The 14,760-nt window shown below is 37.2% G+C and overlaps 1 protein-coding gene across 1 annotated transcript in view; it reads left to right on the top strand.

The window, feature by feature from the left end:
• The window catches only part of flt4 (fms related receptor tyrosine kinase 4), a 56,115-nt gene that overhangs the window by 24,525 nt on the left and 16,830 nt on the right, over window positions 1-14,760 (top strand). Inside the window, exons 4-11 of the mRNA XM_032554382.1 lie at window positions 4,913-5,046; window positions 5,143-5,305; window positions 6,752-6,891; window positions 6,973-7,144; window positions 8,709-8,826; window positions 9,021-9,205; window positions 10,199-10,364; window positions 14,559-14,694. Coding sequence (XP_032410273.1) covers window positions 4,913-5,046; window positions 5,143-5,305; window positions 6,752-6,891; window positions 6,973-7,144; window positions 8,709-8,826; window positions 9,021-9,205; window positions 10,199-10,364; window positions 14,559-14,694 — 1,214 coding nt within the window. The remainder of the gene's footprint in view (window positions 1-4,912; window positions 5,047-5,142; window positions 5,306-6,751; window positions 6,892-6,972; window positions 7,145-8,708; window positions 8,827-9,020; window positions 9,206-10,198; window positions 10,365-14,558; window positions 14,695-14,760) is intronic.

The following is a 14,760-nucleotide window of genomic DNA, read 5'->3' as shown; positions in this document are numbered from 1 at the left end:
GACAGATACAAAATACACTTTCTGTAAAAAAAAAAAAAATATATATATATATATATATATACAGTATATATATATATATATATATATATATATATATATATATATATATATATATATATATATATATATAGATATATATATGTCTTGGTTTCACTGTATCTAGATATATATCTAGGCTATATATCTTTGCACAGTTTGTTATGGTTTGGTTGTAACTTTTTACAATCCAGTATTTCTTCTCTTAAATTTATCTTCCTAAAACCAATCCGTGAATTTATAGCAATGGGTATACAACACACATGCTCCAAGCTTTCTCTTTGGTTAAACCACTGTATGTAAACCTAATGCTGATTCCTACTAGATGGTAATAAAAATAAGAATGTGATTTTTGGGTTCAATGTCTAATACTCATGTTTCTCTCTCATGTAATTCAAAGGTAATTTATGAGCAAAATGCAAGATAATTATGACAATTACATCTTCTGTTTTGACATCTTATTTCAAGTAATTTTTCTTTTCTATTCAGAAACAGTAATCCTTTTTTTTTAAAGGATGTAATTTTCCCTCTTTGATTGAGCAGAACGTCCAACTATTTGCTCCTGTTATCTTTGGGTGGTCCATAGGAAAACTGGGGCTTCATTGAAGCATAATCTCTGTTTGAATATTACTTATATATTACAATATCAAAGCCCCTGCTGTATTATTAAATCTGGAAGTTGTTGAGTTAGGCTCTGTAACATCCTGGATGCTGGCAGTATTAAAGTTTAGGAAATTAGAGATTTGAAGCCTTTGATAAAAACAATAATAATCCGTCTATTCAGGTTTTTTCCCCCCACAATGAATCATCGTGTCCTATGAATTTCAAAGTAATCAAACCGATAACTGCTCCACATTTTTCTGCCAACAGCTTTTTATATTTTTTTCTGCTGCTTTCACATCGTATCACACAGATGATTCACAGCCAAGATTTTAGACTAGAAGTCCGGCTTTTGGGGCTTATCTCTTTATTTTGCTTTGCTCTGCGTGCTGTGGCAGAGATGTGCGAGGTCCATCAGAAAAACAAAACAAAAAGAACAGATGATTGTTATGTAGGGATGCCCCGCTGTCCAGACCGCTCATGTGAAGCGCCTGTTTATCCCCACCGACAAGGTGCCAAAACAGCTGCCACAGATCTAACGAGCATGCTGATCAGAAACAGATGTAATGGCAGCAATAAATTAAACCCAGCAGGTGATGGGATGAGAGGCAGCACACATGGATTCAATTACACTGGCAGATGTCCACCATACAAGCTGTCTGCACTGTCTACTGTCCACCAAACTCTCACACAATAGCAAACTCAGAAGGAAGCTGATTCCTACCTATGCAATCATATTTATGCTTTATAACATTAAACTAATGTTAGAAATTATTTACCCTAATCTATGATATTTAATAAGTAAGCTCGTAAATCCTATTGTTCAGATTGTCATACATAAACTAAATTCAAACGTTTGTTTTGAATTGACATGTTTGAGTTGATTCAGCAGTTCTACAGACACCCACAGACGACCGGTCGGATTTCACCAAGGTGACATTCTTGGTCAGACCAAAGTTTTAAATGATTCTCCTTTTGAAACTTGTATGTGATTTCAGCTGTGTGCCTTCAAACATTTATGTGCTGAAATATTCATCATCTGCCAAGCTTTAGGTCTGGGAGTGATTTTGTTTAGTGGGTGTTTTTGTATTATCTGCAGGCAATTATGGTGCCATCAATAAAATGTAATCTCCCAGTGTGCTTTAACTCATGCGGCTTGTGGAGATGATAGAGTCAGCTTTGACTTGGCCCTCCAAAGCAAGTGCCAAACAAGAGTTTGTTCATAAACAGTGTCTTGTTAGAGTTCTCAAACTCCCTGGACATTTTTTTCTCGCAAACTTTGATGCATTTTATTGAGATTTGATGTGATAGACCAAAACATCAGAAAACTATTCCATCCATTTGTAGTCTATAGTCACCAGTCCATCACAGAGTTTTGTATTCACCACTCTTTAATTTAATGCAACTTTACCTAATGAGTAAGCAGAGTTCACCAGTGTGTGATTCATTTATTAAGAATTTTTGGTGCATATCATATATTGGAAATGTGAAGAGCAAGAAGTGGGATGACAAGCAGCTAAGATCCTGAGGTCAGAAGTTGAAACCCAAAGCTGCACCAAGGACCTAATGGCCTCTGTTCATGGGGCTGGTACTCCACTAATATGCCACACTTCCCCAGCTGGGGTATAAGAAGATAATCTGTGAGGATGAATGAAAGATGCTGTCCATTCAGTTTGACTGCGCTGATCCATCAGCCAAAAGGTGGTTCATTGAAGTGTTAACACTTAGGAGTTAAATGAAAATCCTCACCACACTTTCCAGATTATTTGTAAAAATTTCACCCACCATGTATAATTTTACTTTCTAATGTGTTTAGAATCCCAATTTAAAAAAAACATAATACAAGTACATTTCTGTGTATATAACAAGAATCTTATCTTAGTTGCTCCCTTCAGTTAGAGAAAACATACAATGTTAATACATGCCTTCAGGCTTAGGGCCTACAGTATTACTGAGAGCCAGTGATATTGGCTCTCAGTAATACTCTGAGAGCCAATACTTTGATGCTTTAATTTTATCATTTTGAAGTATTTTATACATGAAAACAAGGAATAATCTCACCTAATTTGGACACTGTCAAACAGCCCTGAGTTGTACTGTTTATCTTCAATTTGATGTCTCCAAACATTTAAGTGATCACCGATCAAAGTCATTCAGGTTCTTTTTTTTTTTTCGGACCACATTTCTTCCTCTAAAGATGATGGTTCCCATTGCCCAGCTTTAAATAATGCGTTGGGCAGCTCTCAACACAATTTTAGTAGTTTCTACAACCTCCTTAGATGTTTTCATTGCTTTATATCAATGATTTGAGCCTTAAACAGACTAACAGCCTTTCCATGACCACAGAATGTGTCTCTTCTCATGGTTGTTTAATAGGTTAGAGCCACTCATTGCATCAGACAAGGTTAAAAAACTTGTTGCCAAATGGAAGAAAGTTGTCCATGCAGCAAGTATCCAACAGGAAGCTCATACATTTTTCCTCAGTTAAATTCTGGTGACAACATTTTTTGCCTAGGCAGTGTATAAAGTGCTTCTATTGAGAAATAGGTCATTGTAAGGCCCTGATTAATTTTAGGATCACTTGTAGCATACATCCTGATTACATCACCAACTGTGCTGATTGGAGTCTAATTCTGGCTGTTCACTTATCGTCAAGCAGCTTTCGTCTGCTACTGAGAAATCTCACATTTTTCCACTTACTCTGGTAATTTTTTTCCAGCCATTACACAGATGTGAAAAGATTATTTGAAGAGATTAAAAAAATTAGCCTCTTCTGGTGTTTCAACTGTTCTCAGATCGTTTCATAAAAGAGGGTGAACAAGGAAACCACAGGTGTGCTCAGAAATCACTGGCTCTCCAACTCATTTGTTCCCAATTTTTCAGGGTTCGATGTCACAGAAGAAGACACTTGATGTGCTGACTTCGGTAATCCAAAGAATTACTCAGAGGATGTGCAAAATCTGATGCCCAATTTTGTAAAGTTCTGACCTGCACATACAGATGATCATTCCAACCTTTGTTTAAAAGCAACAAATAATATTTTTGAGCTACCACAATGGCATAGCATTCACAGCATAGTGCAGTGATGATGTCTTATATCTAGTCCAAATCAATCAGATTCCCTCAGGGATATCTGCAAAACTAAACCCTTCTTTTATTTACCAAACAGATTGCAAAACATAACTCTTAACAGCTGAAAAAGTAGATGTGCAGCATATCACCAAATTTTCTTTCATCAAGATCCTTTCAAATTAAATAACAGCTGTGTCTCACTTCCTATTTGTGATGAAAAAGCTCTGATTTGCTTTTGCGACAGGTTGTTAAATGACATACTCATTTATTATACTAAAAAGGGAGAAATGGCATCATTATGTGTGAAAGATTTCTCCAACATCTCAAAACAAAGACAACCTGATTACAAAGTTTATGTTTTAAATTGACTAAATTTGTGAAGCACATGCATACTGACCTTTCAAAGCACTTTGAACTTTAAGCATCTTGTATTTATCAAGATGCACCAATTCATACAGCAGTACTTATGTCAGTAGGCAATTTAGTGTTAGGTTCCTTTCCCAGGGTCACATCATTACATCAACATATGTACGGCAGAAAGCTGAAATTGAACCCAAAGTTTATAGATTATAAGAGAATCACTGTAACGTTACATCCATTATGATGTTTTTGCACTGCCTGTATTTTAGAAATAATGTTAAAATCTCAAGCCTATTTTTTTAAACCCCCATGTATTCTGTTTCTGCTTGTACCTCTGACTTCTTAGAGCTTCATGTCATTTCAAGTAATTTTTGAGTATGTGGTTGGATTTATTTATTTATTTATTTATTTTTTGTTATTTTTGGCCAATCTCTCAGCAGTATGAGATTTTGTGTGATGTAAACTGGTGATACGAGGCCTGAGATGTCCTCGAACACTTTCAGCTACATTGACTGAGGCGGTAAAAAAAGAGCAAAATGGCAGAGCGATTTTCCTGCAATAGACAGCTTGGGGTGAAACTGTAGCAGGAGGATTAAACCCTTTGGCTGCCTGTCTCTCAGCTGGCTTATAATAGTGGTTTTTAATGCTATGTGCTGGCTGGAGACAGACTGAGCCCCTGGTAATCATAATGACCTCCATATTCTGCCCGTCCACAGGGTGGGACATTATTAGGCCCGGGGAGATCTGAGTGTTAGTTCGCAAAGTTACCCCAGTAATAGCTGCCATTACCCCTGCTGGTGTCAAGATTACCTTTCAACAGCTCCATGTTTCTGTTTTCCACCAGACCCTGTGCAGCCCTTCCTCATGAGAGGCGGATCCAGCAGCGAACTGGAGACCATTTACGTCACTCGCTCCGCCACGCATGTCATAGTGCCATGTCTGGTCACAATTCCTGATCTGAACGTCATCCTTAAGTCGGTATGCTTCCACCTTTTGTGTCACCCATTAAACCTGTCAAGTGTTTAGAACATCAGAAATGTCAAGTCTCTTTTTTTTGTATGTTTTCATTCACAGTATTCTGGAGCTCTGGAAACCAGGGGTATGAAGTGGGACAACAAGCAAGGCTGGTCCATTCCCAGATACGTCATTGACAGCTCGCCACTGATCATTGTAACATGCATAGCCACACTGGAAGGCAAAGATTACTCTTCTGACAACTACTTCATTCATACTACTGGTAAAAATACACTACAATTACGCATGGGATAATATGAAATTGTCCTAATGGCAATGTAGTATAAAACATTACCATGGTTTCACTGTATCATCGAATATTTGTAATTTTATCTATATCACAAATATTTGATAAAGCAAAATAGTTTATTCTGTTCAGATAATTTAGATGAAGCATTAAATAAAAATGTAGAAGAAATACCTGCTACATTTTTAGTGGTAATTATATGTTTTTCTTCTGAATCAGATCCCTATTTTCCAGTTATTGGTCAGGCTATTTGCTCCAGCCGAACCTGCAATCAGCTGCTAAGCACAGTATTAGTTTTAAAACCTTAAAACATACATTACATTCAACTCAATAAATCAATTTTAAAATAACTTTCTTTTCTGTAGCATTGTCTCTCTTGAAAACAGAAAGTGATTGATTGCCATTTACGGATAATCACTTATCTGAAAACAACGAGGAGAAAAAAATAGTTGCTTCAAAGCTACAACCTTTTAAAAAATGAGTATGAATTAAGACTGGTAACCTATCCATATGTGACTACTATATACATATATATACGTATATACAATGACTCATGTTCATTCTTAATTTTAAACTGAGATTTCACTGTCTGTTTTTGCTGAAAGGGAAATTAGATGAGAAATCAGAGGTGGTGCTAAACGTACTGCTTAGTTGCAGAATAACTGTGTGTGGCAATGAGTCACTCAATTATGTCATAATTCAGAAAATGTCAAGACTTTTATTGAATCATGCCATTTCCTCAAAAGCTACTCCCTTCTCTAAGTGGGACATAAGCCATTACGCCAGCAGAATGTGACAGGAAAAAAAAAAGAAGGGAAGGGAAGTCATGATCACATTTTAGACATCTGACTTGATGAACTTTTTACTGAAGTTCCCTCTCAATGTGAGTGAGATTTGAGGACCTTGGCCTGAGGCACTTTTCTCTGCAGTGGGAGATCATTCACCTCTTTCTTCAGAGGAGGAGAGGAAAGTCATACCCCGCTGCTGCCAGCCAAACATAATAGCTGCATCAGTCAGAGGAGAAACCAAGTCTTCACTTTGAGCACTAATGGGGTGTTTCAAACAATCAAGCAATCACAGTGTATTGCACAGACATCAGCGTCATTTCCACCCACTGCCAAAAGAGATGGGTTCTATATCAGCTTTCCTGGCCAGTGTCCAAAGCTTTCTCAGTTTCCCCCCACTAGACTTTACTATATTCTACTTTGATTTCTCCCAGAAGCAGCTTGTCACATGAATGGAAATAGTGCAAAGTTGTAACAGGCCGTCCTTTTATAGTAACATGACTTCTTTGGTCCAGAAGAAAGTCATTTCCTCCAGGCCTGTGAGGAGGACAGAAAAAAGCTGCTGACGATGTCACAGTGACCTCTCCCGCTGCCTCACTCCCAATTTTTTCTTTTTTTTCCCCTTTTTCCCGGACAGGAAGTAAGATTTACGAAGTCAAGCTGTTTCCTGAGGAACCGGTAGAGTTGATGGTGGGGGAGGCTCTCACCCTGAACTGCACGGCGACAGTGGAGTTCGACACCGGGGTGGACATCCAGTGGTCTTATCCCGGTAAACAGGTACCCAGCAGATGCTACGGTCAGAAGTTGAATATTTCAGCTGGTGCCTAATAATACCCACAATGTATTTCTCCTCGACAGACAAACAGCTGGGTGGAGACCAAGCCCCAGCGAGAAGCTCTGTCTCACGCCACAGAGGCGGTTCAGGTCCTGACCATCCACTATGTCAACGTCACAGACACTGGACCATACATCTGCAATGTTACTAGCATGGAAAGAACAGAAATTCTCCAGACTCAAGTCATCGTTCATGGTGAGCAATGCAGAACACAATTCTACACCAATTTGGTTTATTTTAAAGGCTTCAAAATTCCAAGAAGCTTGGTAATCGTAAAAAATACCTAAAATTAAAACTTGACAAGCATGCTAGCAACTCAGTGAAAGAGTTTAGGACTGTAGAAATCTGCCTTACCTACCAATGCAAAATGTTGCCTAAACTATAATACTCTGCCTTTCTTTGCAATGATGTATGAAAATATGTGAAATTAAGCTTTGGCACTGACTTTAGCATGCGGAATTTGATCTCTAGTTCCGTGAAGGTGCCATATATGTTTTTGTACATACCCAAAAAATGACTTGATTGTTACTGAAATGCTATACCAATGATCCAATCATTTTGCTACACTATACAGATGCTCCATGTGCATTGATTCACTCACCTTGCCATGCTGAGTGCTTGAAGTGACAGCAGCACAACCTGACATGTCTTGAGTTTAAGTTGGTTAATAATTATCTGTTTACATAAAACTTTGAACATTCATCCCAAGGTGGCCATGGGATACATAAATATAAATGTTACAGTAAGTGTTACTTACATCTTCTACGCAAAGCAGCAAATTGTACATTTCTACAGGCTTTTTTAGAATATACATAAAATATACAAAGAGAATGCATCTTAAGCAACACACATACCCCAGAGACATGGCAGGTCTCAATTCTTGCAAGAATAAACTTCATTTCATCACATTTGAATCCATGTGAAAGATTTTTTTTAGATAAAGCATTATATGCTGTAAGAATATGATCTGTAAAATTACATACTTGGCCTGCACGAAATGAGGGGAGCATGCAATTCCAATGTTATTTTTGAATGGCATCAGTAACAATTAGTCCATATTATTCTCATTCATCAACTTTCCACATGTGTATATCTTACAGCTGGCCTCTGGAGCAGCATGCAGCATGGTGTTTAGTTTTGATATGCCACTTGGAGTATAATAAGCTACCATATGTTACGGTCCCAGTCAGTGCAGTATTGAAAGCGTGGATATTGGTAACACAACAATAATTTTGATTAAATATACTGTGGATCCCTCTTCCTTTCATTGTCTGAGCTTTCTACACATCTGTGAATCACTGTTTTGCTTTTCCGTGCAATCTCATCCTGTTACTTGGCACTGGATAAAAAACAGAGAATCATAAATAATAAAGCAAATATCAATTCTTAAGTTTACTCTTTTATTTAAATGCATGTTTCTTTTTATGTTATTGAGTTGAAGCTTCATGCTTAACTCTTACATTTCATTTCATCATAGTATATCACATATTAAAAGTGAATATTTTAAAATAAACAGCAAATCTAAATGTTTTGCAACATTTCACAATTTCTTGTCCACATTACAAACTTGTAATGAAAGATGAGTTCAGGTGAAAAAAAGACGTGTTGGTGTAGAAAAGTGTGAAACCACAGCATGATGTGAGAAGACATCAATAAAAACATTTGAAAAACCGGTCCACCGAGATGAATGCCAGCCATTCACACAAAGTTTTTTAAGCCAAAAGTGCTTTATGTAAAAACTGAATGTCCTCAATTCCAGAAGGGCCATTTATCAACCTGGACTATACAGATGGGCCTGTGGTGGAGGTAACTGCTGGCCAGAAGTCCTTCAAATTACAACTAAACGTCTCTGCCTTTCCCACACCTGAAACGCAATGGTAAGATAAGCCACTTGGGTGTGTTCACAGTAAAGCAATGGGATATTTTCAGAAGCATAATTAGCCCTGACATGGCTGCAATTTAGAGATTAACTGAGGGTGCAGAGCACCTGAGGAGCAGTGTGTTTTGTGCTGAGGTGTGTGTGCGTGCGTGTGTGGGTGTGTGTGTGTGTGTGTGTGTGTGGCTTTTCCAGGTACAAAGATGGCATGCTGATAAACCAACGGGCGGAGTTCAAGAAGAAAAGGATAAGAATGCACTCTAACCACGCTTTGGAGATTAAAGATGTTTGTCAGGAGGATTCTGGTCTGTACACTGTGGTGCTGAAAAACAGTGTCGCTTTGCTAGAGAAGAGGCTAAACATCACTGTTGTTGTCAATGGTATGTACCTGGTATTTCACTTTCTTCAAAAGGATTTGTAGCAGAGGCCGGTCTTCCTGGGATTAAACTTGGATTTCAGTTTGGTTTGAAGTTTATTAGATACTGCAAGGTCACAGAATGACGACGAGACTGAAAACGTTACAAAAATAGAAGTTAGGAATTTATAAGACCAAAATCATTGAACATCAATTCATCCCAATAAAATATTAATAAAAAAACCCAAAAAATACTGTTTAATGACTTTAATGTGTTTTACCAAAAATATCTTTCAACTTCAGAATGTCATATAATTTGTATTTTGTCATTTCCTAAAACTCTCATCAGCTTAGAACCAATAAGAAAACATTTTTCAGCTTTAAATGTTTAAAGGGACAGCACATAATTTCCAAAGTCAGATTTTGTGGAGACATTTATCAGCACCTTTCTAGAAAAACCTGCTTTAGAAAATGTGAAACTATAAATATTTTTGTTTTACAGTTTTGAGCTCTTTGTCTCTCACACTTTAACATGCCACTTCATAATGATGCTTCAGATGGCATGTTTTGTTTTATTATTAGATAAACTATTCAAAGTAATCTTACTATAAATAAGCATCAAATGCAAAAGTGATGGTAGTGTGCATAGACAAATCTAGTCCATCAAAATTCAGACAGTCTGTATTTATACAATTGATTCCTGATATTTATGACCCCCGACTAAAAATACAACACGTTTTTCCTTATTGTCTGACTGTTAAATTGTTTTGGTTTACATTAAGTTATTTTGTATTTTTATACACTCCTTTTATTTGTTATAGTCCTATAAGAAAGAAATTATTCTAAAAATCAGTCAAAACTGAAATCAATAGGAACAACCTCAAAGAAAACTGAAAATTGGTACCAGACAGGAAAAGCCTTGGAGAAATTCAGGCTGATGTTTTCTTGTTTCCTTCCACTGTGATTTTTCCCTATTGCTGGCCTGTTGGGTTTATAGATCTGCTCTCCTGTTCTTCAGTTCCCCCAGAGATTTATGAGAAAAAAGCAGCTGCTCCTTCCAGTCCTTATCGCATTGGCAGCAGCCAGACGCTGAAATGTACTGCCTACGGACTCCCTGCACCCAACATCAGCTGGCAGTGGAGAGCCTGGGGGCCCTGTGTCGTCAACAACACTGAAAAATGGCTGTAAGAAACACTTTTGTCCTCATTAGATCAATATACATCACAGATATATACACTCTTTAAGCAGTTTGGGAGAAGGGGACGTTGGAATTGTATAAAATAAAATTTTATGGGGCACAGATGCAGATAAACCATGCATGTTAGAACAGCACATGAATTACTCTGGTGTGCTTTAGTTTGTCATGGTGATATATAAAACACATGCATTCTTAGAGAAAAAAAAACATAAACACACAAAGACTTATCACTAAGCATTGCTCCGGGGTTTGTTTTCTTCCTGCCTCTATCTCCACTGAAGGGCGCAGCGCGATATAATGGATTTTCCAGACAGACCATATTTACTTTGGTTCCTATTTCTGTAAGCCTCCGTGTTATGCCTACTTCCATTTGACAGTACTTCAGATAGCTATACACCTCCACCATCTTCCCCTCAAGGCTTAATTTCCTAAGCTTTCGCAGCTCTAACCTTTCTATGCGGGTCTGAGCAACCGAGCGATGATGGCAGTACAGATACAGACATATGGAAACATGCAAGAGTAATATGTTTTGTTAAAATTAGGCTCAAAATGCCCAGTTCATGTTCTTTGTCATGCATGGTGCATTTAATGTAACATTTCATGGACAGTGACTGATGTATTTACATTTTGACCTTTTGCAGTGCATCCGAATTGAATTTTCTTTTAAGTTCTAATGTAAAAGAGAAAACTGTCTTGTGTCTCTACAGCTGTTGACTACCACCAAGAACAATATGATGATTTTGAAATTAGCGGCTTCTTCTTTATGTACGAACATAAATCAAAAAGTTTAGACTTTTTAATTAATGTTTTGGATACATTAATAGTTTGACCTTTAGTTTCTGAGTAAGACAGAAGATCTTCATCTCTGCGAATGATGAAATTCAAGCTGTACATTATGCAGATGAATTGCTGAGCTTAGCATCAATATTGGATTTGCCCAGTAGGAATTGATTTGCAACCACAAGCTATGAATAAAAGGTGCCAAGCTATTTCCATGTCATTAAATGTTGCTATTTCAGCTTATTCTACTGCTAAGATATTGAACTTTCCGGCATAAAAAAATCAATCAATCAACTAATCTTTTCTATTGACACTGCTAATTATTGCATAAAAAAGCATGAAAAGGGTTAACTGTCATTATACAAATATTTCACATCTAATCAAAATAAATTCATCTTTCTACGATAAGATTTTATTTCATGATTGGTCCGATGGCATTTGCTGTAGGAAGCATTATTATTATTATTATTTGGATTTAATGGTACACTAGATTTGTTTTGGAAGTGGAAGCTCTGATCTGGCATTAATGCCACATTTGCCAAAATTGTAGGTCAGAAAACCATTGAGATTTTCAAATTGTTTTCAGAACAATACACCTGTTACCATTTCATGCCTTTAAACACAAACATGTTCACACATGGAAGCTGTACAGTGCTAAGTGTGACTTTAGTTTAACAGGCAGAAACTGTCAGAAACGCATCACAGCATTTTACTGCTGTACAAAGCAGCAATAGTGGTTACTGAACTCTGGGCTGGTCAGCGACCTCTGACCTTTGCACTCACAATTCCGACTTCAGGGATCTTGTTGTAATTCCATCTGGGAAGTAGAAAAATCCAACTTTAAACTAGAAGGTAATAATAATAATAATAATTAATTTAACGTCTTCAATTAAAGAAAATAAGTATTTATAAAAATAATTTTAGTTTGATGTAACCACTGTGTTTTAGATGTATTTTTTATCAGGAGATGGTGAAACTTGTAAGAAGAGAGGATAGAGATTTATCAATAATCACAATGTTCACAGCAACCTCTGGAGTTTATCGTCTCAGTCAGAAGTATTTTCCTTTTAAGGAACATGATCATAATTAAGGGTTAGGGTTACATCGCTCACGCTCATCTTTGTTATATCAACGTGTGCCTAATCATGAGCACAAATGACCAGTGTTGTATAAAGTACTGAAATCTCAGAGTCAAGTAAAAGTATAAGTACCTCTCCAAAATATGACTTTGGTAAAAGTCCAAGTCACTGACTGAAATGTTACTTGAGTTAAAGTCTTAAAGTATCTGAAACTTCTTGTACTTAAGTATGGAAATTACTGTAAAAATGGATGTACTCAAGTAATGTAATGAAAAGTACAAGTAAAAAGTAAAACAAAGCAAATGCAGTTTGAATGACATTTTTTATATTTTGGTAAACTTGTCAAATACACTTAAAATAATGTACCCAACCAAGTGCAGGCAAAATTAAACCTGCTAATAGATATACCTGCAGGCATCATTTAGTTAAGAAAATTAGGTGCTTTACCTATAGCACAAGGTTAACTTAACCTGCTTTACAACTGAACCAGCTTCTTAGTATACCCTCCAGGACAGAAAATACAAAGTTTTTGTAAGCCTTAAGTTTTCCCTTCAAGTAAGGTCAGTGCTGAAAATGAGAAAAATAAATAGTACAGAAAATGCGGCCAACATGAAGAAAAAGAGCTGTTATGATTACTCTACTTCACAAATCAGTGAATCAGTCAATGCTACAGTCAGTAGGTGGTGCACACAACTGGTCATTATGCAAAAGAAAAAAAGAATTGGGAGGGAAATGCAGCTTATTGGCATCTGTAAACCTGGTTTTGAACTTGCATGCCTTTCCTATATTCGTTAAATTTAGTCTAAATTGCTATCGCTATGGCTTCTGTCCCCCTTGAACAGAGGAGTCTAGGTAGCCTGCTACAGTCAACATTAAGCCTAAGCTAAATACACCACGTGTGGAACTGAAACAATGCCAAACAAAGTTCATTTATGGTCAACGTTTCACAATACAGTAGTGTCTAGTGACCAAGCTATAGTTACTGAAACAGGAGGATTATAACCATTTCATAAGAAGTTACCTCGATGTGTTTCTTCAAGTTGGACGGGGAGTTTTTGTAAGATAGAATTTCCACATCTTCGGGCAGGAATAACATAAACTGCATGCGGTACGACGAATCTTTAACACCCACGAAAGAGTGTATTGTGTTTAAATAAGGCTATGGGCTCTCATCACCAGCTGGTGGTTCCCCTGGAGCCGTGTCCGACGTAGTTGCAGTCGTTGTGGTCTCCGTCTCCTCCTCCATGTGGCTGCTGCTGATTGCGAGACTTGCTTTGTGTTTAATGGGAGAAGCGAAACAGGTGTATCCTATTGGTGGTGATGAACAAGCCCAGGCAAGCAGGCTACGGACTTTGTTCGGTAGCCTGCTTGCTACTTGCTAATCAGTAGGTGGGATCAAAACACTTGCGTTTCTCTCTCTCGCTTTTTTGTAACGAGTAACTAAACCACACATTGAAAATGTATCGGAGTAAAAGTATGCAATTAAGTTCGGAAATATAGTGAAGTAAAAGTGAAAGTCATCAAAAATTTTCATACTCGAGGAAAGTATGAAGTACTCCAAAATATACTTAAGTAAAGTAGTGAAGTATTTTTACTTCGTTACTATACAACACTGCAAATGACGTTTTTGGTGTAAACTTGGTAGGTTATTTTGCATTCTCACTCTTCATATCTGGTCAGCGGGATGGATGTTGACTGCATGTTATATTACTATTATTGCGAAATTTAACACAGTACCTTATGCCTTGAAGTACCTGGAACTGAGTACTGTTCCAGGTACTTCAAGGTACTTTTATACATCCAATCTGGGTCTGTATGTAGAAAAGTATGATGGTCTAATTACAGTACAGGATGCTGAGGGTGCCAATATATTGACGATAAGGGCAGTTAATATTATAACTTCCTAATGATAGTACTGATTTCTTAAGTCATTAGAAATGTTTAGGTAGCCTGTGAATTTTTGATGATTATTTATGCAGTAAAGTGAAACTTAATCCCATTACCTTCTTCTAATACATTAACGTTGCCTTTGGGCAAGAAAGCTAAAATATTCCATTTCATGTTTCATTAGCTCTGCTACGACGTTCACACTGTGGATCGCCACGATACAAATGGTTTTTTCCATTAGTTGCTAGGAGACCTGTGATAATTGACTTGTAGGATAATTTCAAAGTCCAACTTGGGCAAGAAGGGGGACAAAAAGTCCTATTTTAAAGCCCAGGATGTAGATTGATGTTTCTGAATTCTTGCCAACTGGTTACTTTCTGCTGCACATGTCAATAGGAGGAGATGTCATGAGGTGTGTCTGTGCTTCCCTCCAGAGTTCAGCGAGACAGGAAGAGCGGGAGTGACAGGACCGCAGACTGTCAGAACTGGCAGGACATTTACTCAGAAAACACCATGAATGAAATTGAACCTGTTGACACATCTGTTGAAGTGGTGGATAATCAAGAGAAGGTTCATCACAACTTTTTATATTTGCTTTGTATTGAAATTCCTTAGGAATATAAGACTACTATGTTT

The sequence above is a fragment of the Xiphophorus hellerii genome, chromosome 23 (genome assembly GCF_003331165.1).
Source record: "Xiphophorus hellerii strain 12219 chromosome 23, Xiphophorus_hellerii-4.1, whole genome shotgun sequence".
Taxonomy (NCBI): Eukaryota; Metazoa; Chordata; class Actinopteri; order Cyprinodontiformes; family Poeciliidae; genus Xiphophorus; species Xiphophorus hellerii.
The sequence above is the reverse complement of the archived record's forward strand: the minus strand, read 5'-3'. Positions and strand labels throughout refer to the sequence as shown.